The 16716-nt window shown below is 42.4% G+C and overlaps 1 protein-coding gene across 6 annotated transcripts in view; it reads left to right on the top strand.

The window, feature by feature from the left end:
• LOC109921384 (kinesin light chain 1-like) overlaps positions 1 to 16716 on the top strand; it is a 74480-nt gene that overhangs the window by 43826 nt on the left and 13938 nt on the right. For 4 of the 6 annotated variants that reach the window (XM_048618183.1, XM_048618184.1, XM_020521417.2 and 1 more), the window contains 4 exons: positions 3728 to 3827; positions 5089 to 5141; positions 13916 to 13983; positions 14859 to 14964. In XM_048618183.1, coding sequence (XP_048474140.1) covers positions 3728 to 3827; positions 5089 to 5141; positions 13916 to 13983; positions 14859 to 14964 — 327 coding nt within the window. Of the gene's footprint in view, positions 1 to 3727; positions 3828 to 5088; positions 5142 to 13915; positions 13984 to 14819; positions 14965 to 16716 lie in introns of all 6 variants that reach the window. The other 2 variants (XR_007265781.1, XM_020521419.2) reach the window with 2 other exon arrangements.

The following is a 16716-nucleotide window of genomic DNA, read 5'->3' as shown; positions in this document are numbered from 1 at the left end:
GCGCACCAAGATGTGAACTTTCACGAGGGCACTTGAAGGTAGGCAGTACATGTTGGCCTGAGTAGTATCACCCACATCCTAGGAACAAGAGAAGGAAATCATTGGCTGAATTTGCTCTGAGAGGGTTCGTAGTGTATTTGCAAATCAGCGAATCCTGGACAAACTAGGCAGCATTCCAAAAGTCTCCCTTGGCCAGTTTGACTCAGTATTACAACTGTGTCTGAGAGCAGTCCTGTAATTTACTTAAATGGAAACGGGCCGATCTCAGAGCTATACAAAAAAGAGACGAAAGAGACAGAAGGGAAGTTGGGAAAAATTTCTATTGAGACAAGCCTTAGTGGAGTAATGACAAATAGAAGTTGCTGGAGCAACTTAGCAGATCTGGCAGTGTGTGTGGAGAGAACGTTGCCTGTGGGAAGTTGTTGAAGCAGGCAGACTTTTACAATCTTTTAAGAGAGAATTGGATCAATATTTCAAGAAGTGTTTGGGAAAGTGCACCTCATTGTATTAATGCCAGTCATTCTAAAGTTGAATGAACTGTAGTAAATCCCTCCCGTTTTTCAATTTTATTTAGATTAGAGCGAACGTTGCTAAGGTCTAGCTGGTCTTAAACCACAGACTTTCCACCTCATAAATCCAGATTTGATTCCTGCAGAGATTGGTTAATTGAAAGGCACCTTTCTGTGTTGATCATTGAAATTCCCATGTGGAATCTGTTGGAATATTCTCAGTGCATAAGGTCCTTGAGGAGATTTGTAGCTTGGGTTGTGGATGCTGTGGTTGGCTCGCTTCCGAGCTGGTTTGTTAGTTTGCAGATGTTTCATTACCCTGCTGGGTAACATCATCAGTGCAGCCTCCGATGAAGCGTTGTTGTGTTTTCCCGCTTGTTATTTAAATTCTGGGGTCCGTTGGAGTTGATTACATGATTTCTGCTTTTTCTTTGCAGTCGTGTGCATATAGGGTTTAAAAACCAGTTCTGAGGAAGGGTCATCAGACCCGAAATGTTAACTCTGATTTTTTTCTTCACAAATGCTGCCAGACCTGCTGAGCTTTTCCAGCAACTTCTGTTTTTTGTTCCTGATTTACAGAATCTGCAGTTGTATCGGTTTTTATTCGGTGGAAATTCTTGTATTTCCCAGTATTGATACCCTGTACTGCTCAAAAAAAGGTTAACAAGCATTAGGCTGCTATCTTCCAGAAGATATTTCGCTTGGTCCTGATATGATTGCGTACTTTTCTGATTTGAGAAACTAAGTTAGAATTTCACGATACCATGGTAGTTATGTTATTGCACTCGTAATCCAAAGACTATTGATTTAGAGATGCTAATTTGACTCCCACTTGGGGGAATTTAAATTCAATTAACTGGACAAATTTGTAATGAAACACTACTCCCAGTATTGGTGACCATTAATCACAGAATTGTTGCAGTTCGTAAGAAGGTCATTTGATCCCTCATGTCTGAATAAGCATCATACCCTGTAGTCATAACCTCCCACTCCCCATCCACTCCCTGCATATTTTTTCTATTTCCATAATCATCCAATGCCATCTTGAATGTCTCAACTGAACCTGCCTCTACCATGTTTCCGGGCAATACTTACCAGACCTGCTGTGTGAAAAAGTTTGTTTTCGCATCACATTTACTTCTTTTGCAAATCACTTGAAATCTGTACCCTCTTGTTCTTGATCCATTTATGAGGGGGAAAGGTTTCTCACTGTCTACTGTGTGTGGACCTCTCATGATTTTTGAAAACTGCAGTTGAATCTCCTATTAGCCTTTTCCTCTGATAGGAAAATAGTCCCAACTTCTCCAATCTACTGGATTCTTGTAAAATCCCACTTAGTTCATTACTGTCCTTTAGGTCTGGCCTACAATTGACTCCAGACTCTTAGCAATGTGGTTGACCATTAGCTGCTCTCTGAAATGGCCTAGAAAGACTTTCACTTTAAGGACAGTTAGGGGGGGGCAACAAATGCTGACCTTACCAGGAAAGATTGCAGGAAAAAGCAAGGCTATGTTAGACTCCTGCAGAGATATCCTGGAGCTGAGATGACTGACCTCCAACAACCTCAGCCACCTTCCTTTGTGCCAGGTATGACTTCAGCCATTGGAGAGTTTTCTCCCTAATTCCCAGTGACTGTAGTTTTGCTAAGGCCCCTGATGTCGCAATCAGTCAAGCAATGACCTCGCTGTCTGGCGGTTGGTCACATCTCACCATCCTGACCTAGAAATATATCGCTGTTCCTTCAGTCTTACTGTGTCAAAATCCTGGAACGCCATCCCCAAAAGAACTGTGGATGCATCTTACAGCAATTGGGCTACATGATTCAAGAATGCAGGTACCGTCACCTTCTGAAGGGCAGCCAGGGATGGGCAATAAATGCTGACCCAGCTAGCAAAGCCTGCTTCCCAAGAATGAATAACAGAGAGGATTTTGTGTTCACTTCAGATGTGGGTGCCTCGCCCCAGGGTGTTTAGGGCTGGACAATAAGTGCCAGCAAGGCCCATGAATAAAATGACGTCACGATTGATGTTGCTGGGTGTGAAAGGTTTCAGTTATAAAGAAAAGCTGGATAGGCTAGGACTGTTTTCACCAGAGCATAGGTGGTTGAGAGGTGACGTTTATAGATGTTTATGAAATAATGAAGAGTATAGATAGGGTTAATGTTAGGTGCCTTTTTCCTAGGATGCGGGATTTCAAAGCTAGGGTGCATATCTTTAAAGTGACAGGAGAGAGATTAAAAAAGGACGTAAGGGCCAATTTTTTCATTCAGAGGGTGGTTTGCATGTGGAATGAACCTCCCTGAAGAAGTCGTGGAGGGGACTCAGTTACAACATTTACAAAAGTGCCTAGATAAGTACGTGAATAGGAAAGGTTTGGAGAGATATGGGCCAGGAGCAGGCAGGTGGGGCTAGTTTAGTTTGGGATTATGTTCGGCATAAATGGTTAGACCGAAGAGTCTGTTACCATGCTGTATGACAATGAGATTAAACAAATGCTCAATTAGAAGGTGCCTCACTTAAGTCTTAAGACCCAATTATATGAGGGGTGTGAAAGATTTGTGTGTATTTTTGAGGAAAAAGCAGGAGTTGGAATTGAACCTACTGCAAGAAGCATTGGTTTCACTGTGTTGAGTGTGACTACAGGAAAGGAAGAGGCCAGGGAATTTAGAATTTAGGATAAACCATAAAAATCAGAAAATTAGCAATATTAATAGAGATTTTATGGGCTGATGATGTTGTAATAGTAATGTCATTTGATTAGTAGTCCAGTGGCACAGACTGGCTCCAATTCCAGCACGGCACCTGACTGAATTTAAATTCAGTTAATAGATTTTTTTTTTAAATCTGAGATTGAAAGCCAACCTCAGTAATGTTGACTGCAGAACTATCATTGATAGTTTGTAAAACAGCACCCATCTAGTTCACTAATGTCCTTACCTGATCTGGCCTACGTGTGACTACAGACCCACAGCAATGAGGCTGATTCTTAATTACCCGCTTAAGTGGCTTGCTCTGACCACTCAGTTCAAGTGCAACTGGGGGTGAGTAACATACACTGCCTTTGCCAGTCACAGCCAATTCCCGAGAAGAATAAATTAAAAGTGAGTTGTCTCGCTGGCGATATTTGTCATGTAAATAGAAGTTCATGTTTAGATTTTAGTTTGTGTTGATGTTTTCCCTGAGTATGCAGATCTTTAATTCTTACCTTCTCTGTTCTAGGCTTCCTGCTACTTGAAGCAAGGAAAGTACAGACAGGCTGAGGCTTTATATAAAGAAATCCTAACACGAGCCCACGAGAGAGAGTTTGGCTATGTTGATGGTGAGTTAAACACTACAAGTGGACTATTCCTTCTGACTGTCCAGGGATAACAAGGTAGTCCTTTAAACAGAAGCTAATGGTAGCGTTCAGTGAATAGCATAAAAGTGCATACTCTGTGAACTGATAGGTATAAATGTTTGCTGTAGGTGGGAACTATTATAATACTATGTGTGAATCTTAGAAAACATGAAGCGAGATAAAGTTCATTTAGCCAACTCCCTCCATAACAGTTTGTACAATCTACCCTGCCATTGACGCCACCTACTTATTGACTCTCCTGCTAGATGGTTGTGTATGTGTTTGTGCCAATCCCCAAACGTAATAGAGCAAAGTTGCAGAATAGTCATCCCCTACCTAACTGCTATTAAACCCATCACTACAGGAAACTCATTCCACCTCACCTGTTCCATTATGTCTTGTATATTGCGCCATCTTAGGCGCTGACAGCATCTTCCAAATCCGTGACCTCTACCACCAAGAAGGACGAGGGCAACAACTACATGGGAGCACCACCACCTGCAAGTTCCCCTCCAAACCACACTCCAACCTAACTTGGAATTATATCGCTGTTCCTATACAATAACTCAGTCAAATTTGTGGAACTCCCTTTCTAATAGCACTGTGGGTGGACCTATACCAGATGTCATGCAAGAGGGTGTTTCACCATCACCTTCTCAAGGGCAATTAGAATGGGGAATAAATGTTGGCCTAACCAGTAATGTGAAAAAAAATTTCAACACTTTGTATGCTGTAATGCCAAGCTGTAAAAGTTATTTAAGTTTGAAGAATGTTACAGTATCTTAATCCATGTCTGGTTCTCTGGCAAGAAATGTCTGAAATAATCTGACTGTAGTTAATACTTTGTTGTTTTAGAGGAAAGTCTGATCTCTTTAACATTGTTTTGCTTCAGTTTTCAATTTTCAACAATATGGCTTCTTTGCTTGCCATGCACTCCTTGCCTATCCACCCCAATGTAAGGCTGTGGAGGCCTCAAGCCACTAAATATATTTAAGCAATAAACAGATTTGTATACACTGAAGGCTTATGGAGAAATATAGGCAGTATAGCGTTGAGTTAGAGGATCAGACATGATCATTGAATAATAGCAGGCTTGATGGGCTGAATGGCCTTCTCTTGCCCCTACTTTCCTTGTTACTATATATCACTATGTAAAGTATCACATGAATTAAGTGTACCCATTATGAAATGCAGAAAAGTCAACGTGAACATAATGCTGAATCTGTTATTGCATCCTGTGCAGGCGACGAGAGACGGGTGTGGATAACCTCTGAAGATGGGGACGATTCGAACAAGGTAATAGCCACACACCCATCGCAGTATTCAGCCTCTAAACTGTTTCTGTTTCCCCGCTGTGGGCGCTGTAAGCAACGCCATGGGAGACCAGTCAGTATCTATCAAAGAAAACAAATAGGAAATAAAGCCACAAATGCTGCAAAGATGAAATAAAAACGTAAAATTCTGTAATTAGCAAAGGTGGAAAAGTGTTTCAGATATAGGCCTTTTGTGAGAGTCTTCTGTTTCACGTCTGAAATGTTGACCAACACTTTCTCAGATATGTTCTGTATTTCCAGAGTCTCCTGTTTGGTTGTCTCTCTCTGGTGTGTGTTTTGTTTCTTTGCTTTGGTTTTTTTTAACTGACCCTTCAGCGTCTATCAGTGCCACCCTTGTTTACAGTTCACTTGTTTTTCCTGTGTAGATCGACACAACAAGGTAGAATATTTTTTGCATGCAACAGAAATATCCATCCACTTTTTAGTACATGATGTGTAAAGTGTCCAGCCCTTCTTTGCTTAAAGATCGATACCCTTGGATTTCCTTCCATCATACAGGGTTACCGGGATTTTCCTCCAAAGGAAGGAGCATGCTGCTTGGAAATGTAGTGAAGGCAGGTTCGATTGAGGCATTCAAGAGGGAATTAGAAACAACATGCAGGCTTACGGAGAAAGGGCAGGAGAGTGACTCCAAGTCAAAATGCTTAGGGAGCTGGTGCCAAATGATCTCCTTCTGCACATAACAATTTTGTAATTTAGTCTCATCATCCACTAATCAGTCAGTTCTGTCAGAGGGCTGGCACAGGCAGCATGGCCTGTATGGCAGCCCCCTGCATTGTACACTTGCCTTTGTACTTTCAAAGTCAATCGGTGAGCCCTTAAGCAAAGCTCATGTAAACATTCTTGTGGGGAATTGGGAGTGGACAGAATCGGTTTCAGTGCGTCACTGTGTAGCATGAAATCTACATCAGCCGTCCTCAAGATTACAGTGGGTTTTAATCTGTGTCCTTATATACTGTTGTTGCACTTCTGGTCCTGGGTTCAACAAACATAAATAATTTTACATTGGACTTTAAAAACAATTCTACAAATTCTTGGGAGCAGTCATGTTTGAACACACTATCTTCGGGTATTTTGTTTTGCGTTATCGCCATGAATATTGATCCTAAATCGACCTGGGACAGCTGGTCCCCTGCCAGCTTCCAATTGTCAATCAAGGTGAGCTGCAAGGGCAGAACTCGATATTGAACTTATCACACCTGGAGCCAGCTGGCAAGGATAGAATAGCAGCCTTGGCTGCTTGCACGTGGCCTGAATTCTAAGGTCCAGAGCCCGGAATTGAGATAAGTAATGAGCTGAATTCCAGGCAAAGGATCCCGAGGCAGAGAGGGAATTGGTTGACATGTAAGGTACAGAACCTGATGCTGAGATGATTGATTGGGCCTTTGGTTCCAAAGCCCCCGATTTTTGGGCCAATATAGTTTCCAACTTTAAATGTAATTGAAAGTGAGCATTCTGGTCACTGTATAGGGATATAGGTCATGTTTAAGCTGTGAAGGTGGATAAAAGGAGGACTACAAAGGTGATTCTGAATCTGAGGGCCTGGCAATAAGGAAAGATCAGAAAAACTAGAACACTTCAGCCTCCAAAGGGGTGGTCCTTGTAAAAGCAGATGTACTATTAAACAGGCAAGAAAGTGTTCCTGGCTTGCACAATCCTGTAAAGCATGATCATAAGGCAAGGGGCATAGATTAAAATGGATAAATGGGTGAATTTTTGGTTGCATTTTTCTATTAGAACATAGTACATAGAACATTACAGCGCAGTACAGGCCCTTCGGCCCTCGATGTTGCGCTGACCTGTGAAACCAATGTGAAGCCCATCTAACCTAAACTATTCCATTATCATCCATATGTTTATCCAATGACCATTTAAATGCCCTTAAAGTTGGCGAGTCTACTACTTTTGCAGGCAGGGCATTCCACGCCCTTTCTACTCTCTGAGTAAAGAACCTACCTCTGACATCTGTCCTATATCTATCATCCCTCAATTTAAAACTATGTCCCCTCGTGCTAGCCATCACCATCCGAGGAAAAAGGCTCCCACTGCCCACCCTATCTAATCCTCTGATCATCTTGTATGTCTCTATTAAGTCACCTCTCAACCTTCTTCTCTCTAACGAAAACAGCCTCAAGACCCTCAGCCTTTCCTCATAAGACCTTCCCTCCATACCAGGCAACATCCTGGTAAATCTCCTCTGCACCCTTTCCAATGCTTCCACATCCTTCCTATAATGCGGTGACCAGAACTGTACGCAATACTCCAAGTGCGGCCGCACCAGAGTTTTGTACAGCTGCAACATGACCTCATGGCTCCGAAACTCAATCCCTCTACCAATAAAACCTAACATACTGTACGCCTTCTTAACAACCCTATCAACCTGGGTGGCAACTTCCAGTGATCTATGCACATGGACACCGAGATCTCTCTGCTCATCCACACTACCAAGAATCTTACCATTAGCCCAGTACTCTGTATTCCTGTTACTCCTTCCAAAGTGAATCACCTCACACTTTTCCGCACTAAACTACATTTGCCACCTCTCAGCCCAGCTCTGCAGCTTATCTATGTCCCTCTGTAACCTGCAACATCCTTCCGCACTATCCACAACTCCACCGACTTTGGTGTCATCCGCAAATTTACTAACCCATCCTTCTCCGCCCTCATCCAGGTCATTTATAAAAATGACAAACAGCAGTGGCCCCAAAACAGATCCTTGAGGTACACCACTAGTAACTGAACTCCAGGATGAACATTTCCCATCAACCACCACCCCCTGTCTTCTTACAGCTAGCCAATTTCTGATCCAAACCACTAAATCACTGAGCTTTAAATTCAGAGCACTCAACCCTTGTAACAAGCATCCCAGACACTGAAGCCAAATGTTGTTCAAGACCCAGGTGGTTGCTGTGATAGAGGAAATGGTGTATTTTTGTTTCTGGGCAGAACAAGCAGTGCAGTGATCTTGTAGATTTTAATTATTCGATGATGCAGTCTAGGCAGAAAAGCTCGTTTTAATCTGTAGAAAATAATTTTGTGAGTAACCTTGATCTTTTACAGTGGCCTCTGTTGTTGTTGACGTGCTCAGTTGGCGGGAGCAACAGCAGCTATTTCCCTCCAGTAACATTTTGAAAGCTAGGGAGCCATAAGTATAAGATGGGCACCAATAAATTCAGTTGGGAATTCAAGGGAAACTTTATAAGCCAGAGTGTGGAACTCGTTAACACAATGGGTAGTTAAGGTAAAATAGGATTGATGCTTTAGGAAATGGCTGGAGCACCAATGAAGGAGAAAGGAATAGAAGGTTCTGTTAATAGAACAAGATGAGGGGAGAAGGTTCATTGTAGCGATTGGAACTATAGCCAGGTGGATCTCATTGACTGAGAGTCTTGATTGGGATTGTTAATCTGTTCCAATCAGGGAGCCCTGGCTGACAGAAGTAAACTGGAGTGTCAGAGAGTCCTCACCCTCCAAGGGCTGGCTTTGAGCTGTCTGGTCAGAGCCCATGTACTGTGCACATGTAAATAAAGGGTGGCTTGGTGATAGGATACCGGCCTCTCTGCAGTTATTTCACTCATGTAGAGATAAAATACAAAAACTAATTGGGCTGCATGAGCTGCTTCTGTGCCAAAATCTGTACAAAACTACTCAATTGTAGGGACTTTAGCCCAACTCAGTCACAAAATGGCAAGACTCAACAGTCAACAAGCATCCAAAACTAATCTGCATCTGGGCAAGTTGCAAAGAAGTGATTGGTTTTAATTCCTGCTGTGCAATATTTAGCACATAACAAAATTTATGTCTGCTTTACTTTGATATTTGATAACAGTCTGGTTCTTTGTCTGATGTAGTGTTTTTGCTATTTGCACCAAGCTATTTTGTAAAGTGTTGTTATTCTGTTAACAATAATGAGGTTTGCCTATTCATTCACAGGTTTTGTACAAAAGTGCTCTTAACATTTCAAAGCCAAAGTCATTTTGTTTTTCTTCTTATCCCCTCCCTTATCTAGGTTGGGTTGTACCATACTGTGTCCATCTGCAGGCACACTACCTGCAAGTCTTGCCAAATGTCACTTTGTACCGCAAAGACGTTATAACGATTTACACTTATTTGCATCTGTGAATTTTTCTGCTTGTCGAGCTGAGCGCTGTTGGTACTGGGCTTGGGATGTCAGTGAGCCACATGGGTTTTTGTGACAATTGACAATAGTTGTCATGAACATCCCTGAGACCAGCTTTACATTCCAGATTTATTAATTGAAATCTAATTTCACCAATGTCTATGGGATTTGAACTCTGGTCCTCAGAGCATTCGTCCATGCCTCTAGATTACCAATGCAGGAGCATTATATAAGTACCACCGCCTCCGTTCTGGTTAGATGCAAAGGAATGCTCTCATTGTTCTGGCCCAACTTCAGAAGAGCTTCCTTTTGCTGACGTTGGCTTTTTGTCTTTTTATCCCCAATCTTGTTGCTTTTCTGAGCAACACTTTTGGACTGTTCACACCAAGAGCTGGATGGAGACTCCATTCACGTTGGTGATTTCCAGCTAGAGATGTTCATCCCCTCTGAGCTGGATCTAAACCCAGACATAAGTGTTCATGAGCAGGTCTCTTAATCAACTGCTGTCCCCCAATTCTAGTGACCCACCAAGGCCTCAGTTTTAGATTTTCTTTGTCTCCCCATGTTAGAAAGTAACTGTTCATTAGCTGATGTGGAGGCAGGTCAGGTACAGTCTACAACCACCTGTCTGTTATGGTTGTGTCCTCGTGCCCTATCCATTCTTTTGAGAGTGCTAATGGTATTCGTGAGTTACTTTCCACCCTAAATGCCCCCTCCTCCCTGAAGTTTTCATATCGGTTCCAGCCCCACAGTTCACAAGTAACCTCTCCTCACCCACGTCTGTGTCAAGGCCAGGCTGCTGTGGTGAGACACTTCTCTGCCCCAAGAACCACATCAAAACCAACCCTATTTCCACCCATGATCCAGTGGAATAGTAGAACAAGTTCAAGGGGCTGAATGGCCTGCCGTTTTTGTATTCCTGTCCTTTCTCAATGTAACCAACTTAACATTTTCAGTAAGATCACTTTTTGGTGATTAGGAGATTAGCGCTGTGTTCCCCACCCTCCCAGTCTTTGTTGCTGGACATTAATGAGTGCGATAGTAGCATTCCTGTGACAACTCATCAATGTGCTCAACGCAGACCAGGGATCAGATCTGAAGTCTTGCAAGGTATCTGGATCTGAGAATCATTCCATTCTGTTACAGTTATCCACTGAACGAATTACCTGTCTCTTTAAATTACTTGGTACAACAACAGTTGGGTTGATAATTGTTTGGCACAACCCCTTAATAAAGCTTCTCGTTACAGGAAAGTTACATGGTATCACCCACTCAGTGCCCCACAAAGTTGCCAGAATCTGAAATCTGTTAAAGGTCCACTTTGGTGTCACTGTGGTTTCGATGTAATCTAACTTTATTTTCTCTCTTCAGTGTACCTCAGGAAGGTGTTTCTTGAACTCCCTGTTTCTCTGCCTGCCTGGTCTCTTGTCTCCAAATCACTGTTTCCTTTTGCTGTGCCTGCACTATTTCATTGAACCACGTGGGAGCTAGCTCGTCTGATTTTTCAGAACTAAATCCTAAGTATTTCATTACATAATGGCAATGTATGGTACCTGGCAGTGTAAATTCTAGTCCCCCGACTCTCATTTCAAAAGTCAACAGAAACACCATTCAGCATCACTGTCAACAGCAACTTTAGCCTCTGTTCTGATTCCTATTCTAGGATATGGAGGTACAGGAAGCAATAGTTTCATGATTTTTTTTTAAGTTAAGACCAGCGAGTGAAGGTTTAGGTCCACAGTGTGACCACGACTTGTGTTGAAAGAAAAATACGTCAACAGATAAGAACAAGTAAGTTTGTATAGGAAGCAATTCTGAGAAGCTTCACTTGGCTAATTCCTGAGATGTGAAGGGATTGCCTTATAAGGAAAGGTTGAGTGCGTTTTGAGTCTATGCTTATTGGGGCTTTGAAGAATGAGAGGTGATCTTATTGAAATGTACACGTTCTTGAGGGGTGCTTGGCAAGTTAGGTGCTGAGAGGGTGTTTCTCCTCATGGTGGAGATTTAGAACCAGGAGACACAGTTTAAAATTTAAGGCCCTCCCTGTTAAGATGCAGAAGAGGAGGAATTTCTTCTGAGGGTCATCGATCTTTGGGATTCTCTATCTCCAAAAGCAGTGGAGGCCGGGTCATTGAATATATTCAAGGGTGAATTAGACTGACTTTTGATCCACAAAGTAGGCAGAAGTTATTGGGGGCAAACAGCAAAGTGGAGTTAAGGCTTCAAACAGATCTGCCATGATTTTTCAAATGATGGAATGGACCTGCTAGATTAAATGGTCTACCCCGTTCCTGTTTCTCATTATCTTCAAACCTCTGCAGATTAGAAGTGGGAGGGAAGGGTAAGGATGGTGAGAAGACTCTGTTTAAGGATCCGGGAAAAGTAGGGGAAGGTGCGAAATGTCTTGCATACAATACAGGGAGCAGGCAGTGTAAAACATTTGGATATGAGGAAGATGTTTGAACAGATTGTCCTTTTGTGCATGACTAGATCCACAGTGGAATATGAGCTTCCAGCTGATATTCCTCTTGAGTTTTGGACATGCAGTCATCTGCACCCAAGAACAGTTTAAGGGAGATCTGCCCACAGTACGTCCCAATCTGTTTCTCTGAACTGAATTGGTAAAGTTAGGATCCATGCTTTAAGGCTTGCAGCTTTGCAATCTGCCGCAATGTTCAACCCCAGTCTTCAGCAAAACCCTCATTGCCATTTAACCCTTGCAGATTGCTGGAGCAGCAGTGTTGCTGGAAGCTCATTGTAAACGTTGTAATATTTTGGCACATTGTCTCTGATGTGGCAGTAATACGAATCCAATTGCGATACCTTGGAAGATTTTTAATCATTATTTTGTAAATTGTTTTTTTGAATGGAATATTTTATTCTAACATATACCTTTATTTACCCAAATTAAGATGAAAAATTATTCTTGGGAACAGAAAGGGGCTCTTTAAGCACTCTAACCATTTCTACCATTCAACGGGATCATGAGTGATCTATAACTCAACTGCACTTACTTTCATTCCATACATTCCCTTCCCTAAGGGAAATCTAATTCTGTGTTGGAATTTTCCACCCCGTCTCAACAACTTTTAAAGGAGAGCATTCCAGACTTCCACAATTCTTCTGCGCAAAAAAGTGCTTCCTGACTTCACCTTTGAACAACCTGTTTTATTTTTCCTTTATTCGCTTACGGTACAAGGGCGTCGCTTTTAGGCAGCATTTATTGCCCATTCCTAATTGTCCAGAGGGCAGTTGAGAGTCAACCACATTGCTGTGGGTCTGGAGTCACATGTAGGCCAGACCAGGTGAGGATGGCAATTTCCTTCCTTAAAGGACATTTGTGAACCTAACGGGTTTTTCCCCTGACAATCGACAATGGATTCATGGTTACCACTAGATTCTTAATTCAGATATTTATGGAATTCAAATTCCAACATCTGCTGTGGCAGGATTCGAACCCAGAACGTTATCTTGGTCTCTGGATTAACAATCCAGTGATAATACCACTAGGCCATTGCCTCTCCTGGTAGATCTATCTGACTGTAGATGTTTTAAAATCAATCTGTTCTGCTGTGTCGGAGCAGATGGGAAATGAACCTGGTCTTTTTGGCTCGGAGTTAGGGCCGCTACCACCTTCAGAACCTGGCTCTAATTCTGTTTACAGGCCCTGGTCTTGGACTTCCCCCATCAGGTACATTGGTTGCTCTCTCTCTTCAGTTAAATCCTTTTAATCACCTTTAAACATCTAAGTTAGATCATCTTTTAATCTTTATACCTGCTGAGACAATGGGTGTGCGATGAGTAGAGAATGACAAGGTTCTCTGATAAACTTGTACTGTTTCCTCTCAGTTTATTAAGTTTATTATCACTTTTCTTAAATATTCCAAATTGCTTAATGGATAGTAAATTACCATGAAGTCATTAACTGACATAATTAGATGTGATGACTATTTTGTTTGCAACCCAATGATACAAAGCAGCATCATAATTTAAACTGTATTGGTTGGAAGATAAGCACTGGTCATGGTGTAACCTTTTATACTTTCCTAGTAGAAATGGGAGGAAGCATGTCCTCTGTTACTTCTGACAGTATTAGGGACTGATGAGGGTATCTTGGTCATTTGAGAAAGTTACATGACAGTTTACTCACAGCAAGTTCTCTTCCGTTTGTGTCCCATCTCCTGCTTCCTTGCTTGGTTGGTGTCCATCTGCGTTTTAATCTTGGGACTCTGCTTATACATTTCAGAATTATTTGTCCAAGAAAAGTTGAGAAAGGATTTAGCAGAACCATGGAAAAAGCCACTTCTCCTCCCTCCGAACCTTTGCTGTCATTCGTGGCTGATCTGTATCTCAACTCCTTTTTGAGTTCTTTCTACTTAAATCTCTTCCATTCTGTGCTGTCTCTCTCTCTCTTTCTCCTTCTCTACCTATCTCTCTCTCTCTCTCTCTCTCTTTCTCCCTCTCTCTCTCTTTCTATCTCTCACACACGTGCACATTTTCTTTTGCTCTCTTTTTCTTTATTTCTTTCTTCCCTTTAGCTTACTTTTCCTTTCCTGCTGTCAAGGGTAAATGAAATGGGACCCTTTGAAAAGGATTCCCCATTTTCTTACATTTAGGGCAGACTAACTCCTGTGGACAGCTACTGGGACCATCTTGAGCGTTCAGTCTACTGCACAGCCTCCAGGTACTCTTACTTCTGTTTCACTTTCAATATCATTTAGTTTTGCTGTTGGGAAAATCCAAGCAAGATTTTTAATGGTGATTTAAAAAGTTCAATTGTCAGGATTCAGTCAAGGGGATGGAAAGATATATTGAGAATCCGCGTTGGCAAGTTTGGGGCAGCATGGCAGCACGGTGGCTCAGTGGTTAGCACCGTTGCCTCACAGCACCAGTACCCGGGTTCAATTCCACCATCGGGTGACTGTCTGTGTGGAGTTTGCACATTCTCCGCATGTCTGCGTGGGTTTCTTCCGGGTGTTCCGGTTTCCTCCCACTGTCCAAAGATGTGCAGGCTAGATGGATTGACCATGCTAAATTGCCCTACTGTTCAGGGATGTGTGGTTTAGGGGGTGCTCTGAGGGTCGGTGTGGACTTGTTGGGACGAAGGGCCTGTTTCCACACTGTAGGAATTCTTTTTAAAAAAAAGTCCTGCTTATTCAATCTCTGTAGCTTTGTGCTCCTGTGATTCACACAGTTTCTGATGGGAACCAAGCTGTTCTTTCTCGGCATTGTCGAGCCCCTCCAGCAAGAGAGACCAGTGGCTCAGAAATATTCTACTATTGGTTTTAACGTTAGTGTCCAGGTCTCTGGGTTCTGTTAATATCGAGCAGAGCACAGAGAAATGCAGTGTGAAAGGCAGCCAGACCCCTACCTCTGATCCATGGCTTATGTCTTCCTCACGGTTGGTGAACGGGGTGGTGTGTGGAAGGGGAGATTTGAATGATGCCAGGAATAGGAGCTAGGATCATCTGCATTATAATGCAAAATATATGCTAATAATGTTTTTGTTCTCTTAACTAGAAGCTGGATTTAAACATTGACAGAATCTACCCTTTTCAGTGATACAGCAGGACTACCTGATGGCGACAGAACTCTGCGGTTACAAAAGGAAGGGACTGAGATTTTTCTGATCCACAACAAAAGGGACCCAGATTCTACACTGAAGGTAGTTGTAACCCGGCCTGACCCAGTTTTAGATACCACTGTGGTTATCCTGAAATTGATGCAGTGATTCTCCTGGGAATTGGTCCCATATTGTTGCTGTTCTCTTCCCTCCCCCAGTGTCAGATCACACAACAGGACTAGTGCATGTGGCAATGGTGGCTGGGAAAGTTCAACCTTTCATCAAATATGTTATGGACAAAACCAGACCACCTCCACATGCCTTAAGAAGGTAGCCTAGACCCTAACTTTTTTTTTATTTTAAAGGTAAATGTGAGTTGCGGTGTTCCAGATGCAATTCGATTGGTCCAACTCCACGAAGTTAAGCAAACCATAATTTATTCAAACACTATAGTTAAAATACAACAAAAGAAAGGGGAACTCAGAATAATTTAACTCTATTGGAAAACTTGTCAGAATAATAGATTATTTTACTACTTAACAGTAACAGTAATACCCCATAAACATACCCTTGGCAAAAGGCAAATTCAGAAAACAGATTGTCTCACATGTAACTCCCGCAGCAGTCCAGGAGGAAAATCATCCAGAGAAAACTCTGAGAGAGAATGTAGCAGCTGGGAGAGATTTACTGCCTTGTAACCCTGCTGAGACCCCAGCAACAACTGCTGAAAGCTAAACTTAAAATCCCTGGTCTGTGGGAGCTTGACCACACCCATTCAGGCTGCATCTATTGTTCCAGCTTTTAGAAAAAAACCCAAGATTTCACAATTTGTTTATCTTCCATAGACTGCTCGGCACTTGTCCCCCAGTCTCTCTCTAAAAGAAACCAGGACAAAATACACCTGTTAAAGCCACAGTATTGTCACAGATGTCTAAGCTCCCTGACTCTGGTATTGGCATTTCCACTGATGACTGAGCCCCTGGATTCACACAAGAAACAGAAGATCATTTGCCTCCTTGATTCCATCGTCCCTTGTTTGACCTGCAACTTGGCATTAAATTATCATTCCAGTTGTGACCTTTCAGTTTGGGGGAAAGAGTTCCAGATTTCCACTCCACTCTGTGTGAAGAAGTTCTTCTTGACATTGCCTCTGAAAAGCCTGGCTCGAGTTTTATGCTAATGCCCCCTTGTTTTCAACTTCTTTGCCTACGTGCTCCACAATTATCAGCGGCAATAGCTTCTCTCTCAATGCTAGGAAGGTTTTTAATCATCTTTAATCAATTACATCACTGCTTAATCTTTTATACTCCAGGGAATGCTCCCTTAGTCTGTGCTCATTATCTAACCCCATAATCTCACTTATCTTTGGTGAATGTACACCATACTTCTTCCAAGGTCACAGTAATAGAGTCGTACATAATAGAAACCATCCCTTCAGCCCACCATGTCTATGCCAACCAACAAACATCAAACTACTGTAATCCCACTTAACTGCACTTGGTCCATAGCCTGCTATGCCCCGGCATTTTAAGTGCTCGACAAGAAGCTCCTTAAATATTGCGAGAGCACCTGTCTCCACCAACTTCTCAGACAGCAAATTCTATATTTCTGCCACCTCTGGGTAAAAAATTTTCCTTGGGTCCCCTCGAAACCATCTACTCCTCACCTTGAACTTATGCCGTCTAGTGAGTTCATCTTTCCTGAGGGCAGTGCCCAGAGACAACACGGAACTATCAAGTATACAGTTGAACCTTGGATACCAGGCAATCCATGTTTGTTTTGGCCTCCCTATACCAAGGCTGTGTGGGGGTGAAAAAAAAACCTGAAATGGTACCCCAGTGTGGAGCTGGAGGA

The sequence above is a fragment of the Rhincodon typus genome, chromosome 39, assembly GCF_021869965.1.
Source record: "Rhincodon typus isolate 14 chromosome 39, sRhiTyp1.1, whole genome shotgun sequence".
Taxonomy (NCBI): domain Eukaryota; kingdom Metazoa; phylum Chordata; class Chondrichthyes; order Orectolobiformes; family Rhincodontidae; genus Rhincodon; species Rhincodon typus.
The sequence above is the reverse complement of the archived record's forward strand: the minus strand, read 5'-3'. Positions and strand labels throughout refer to the sequence as shown.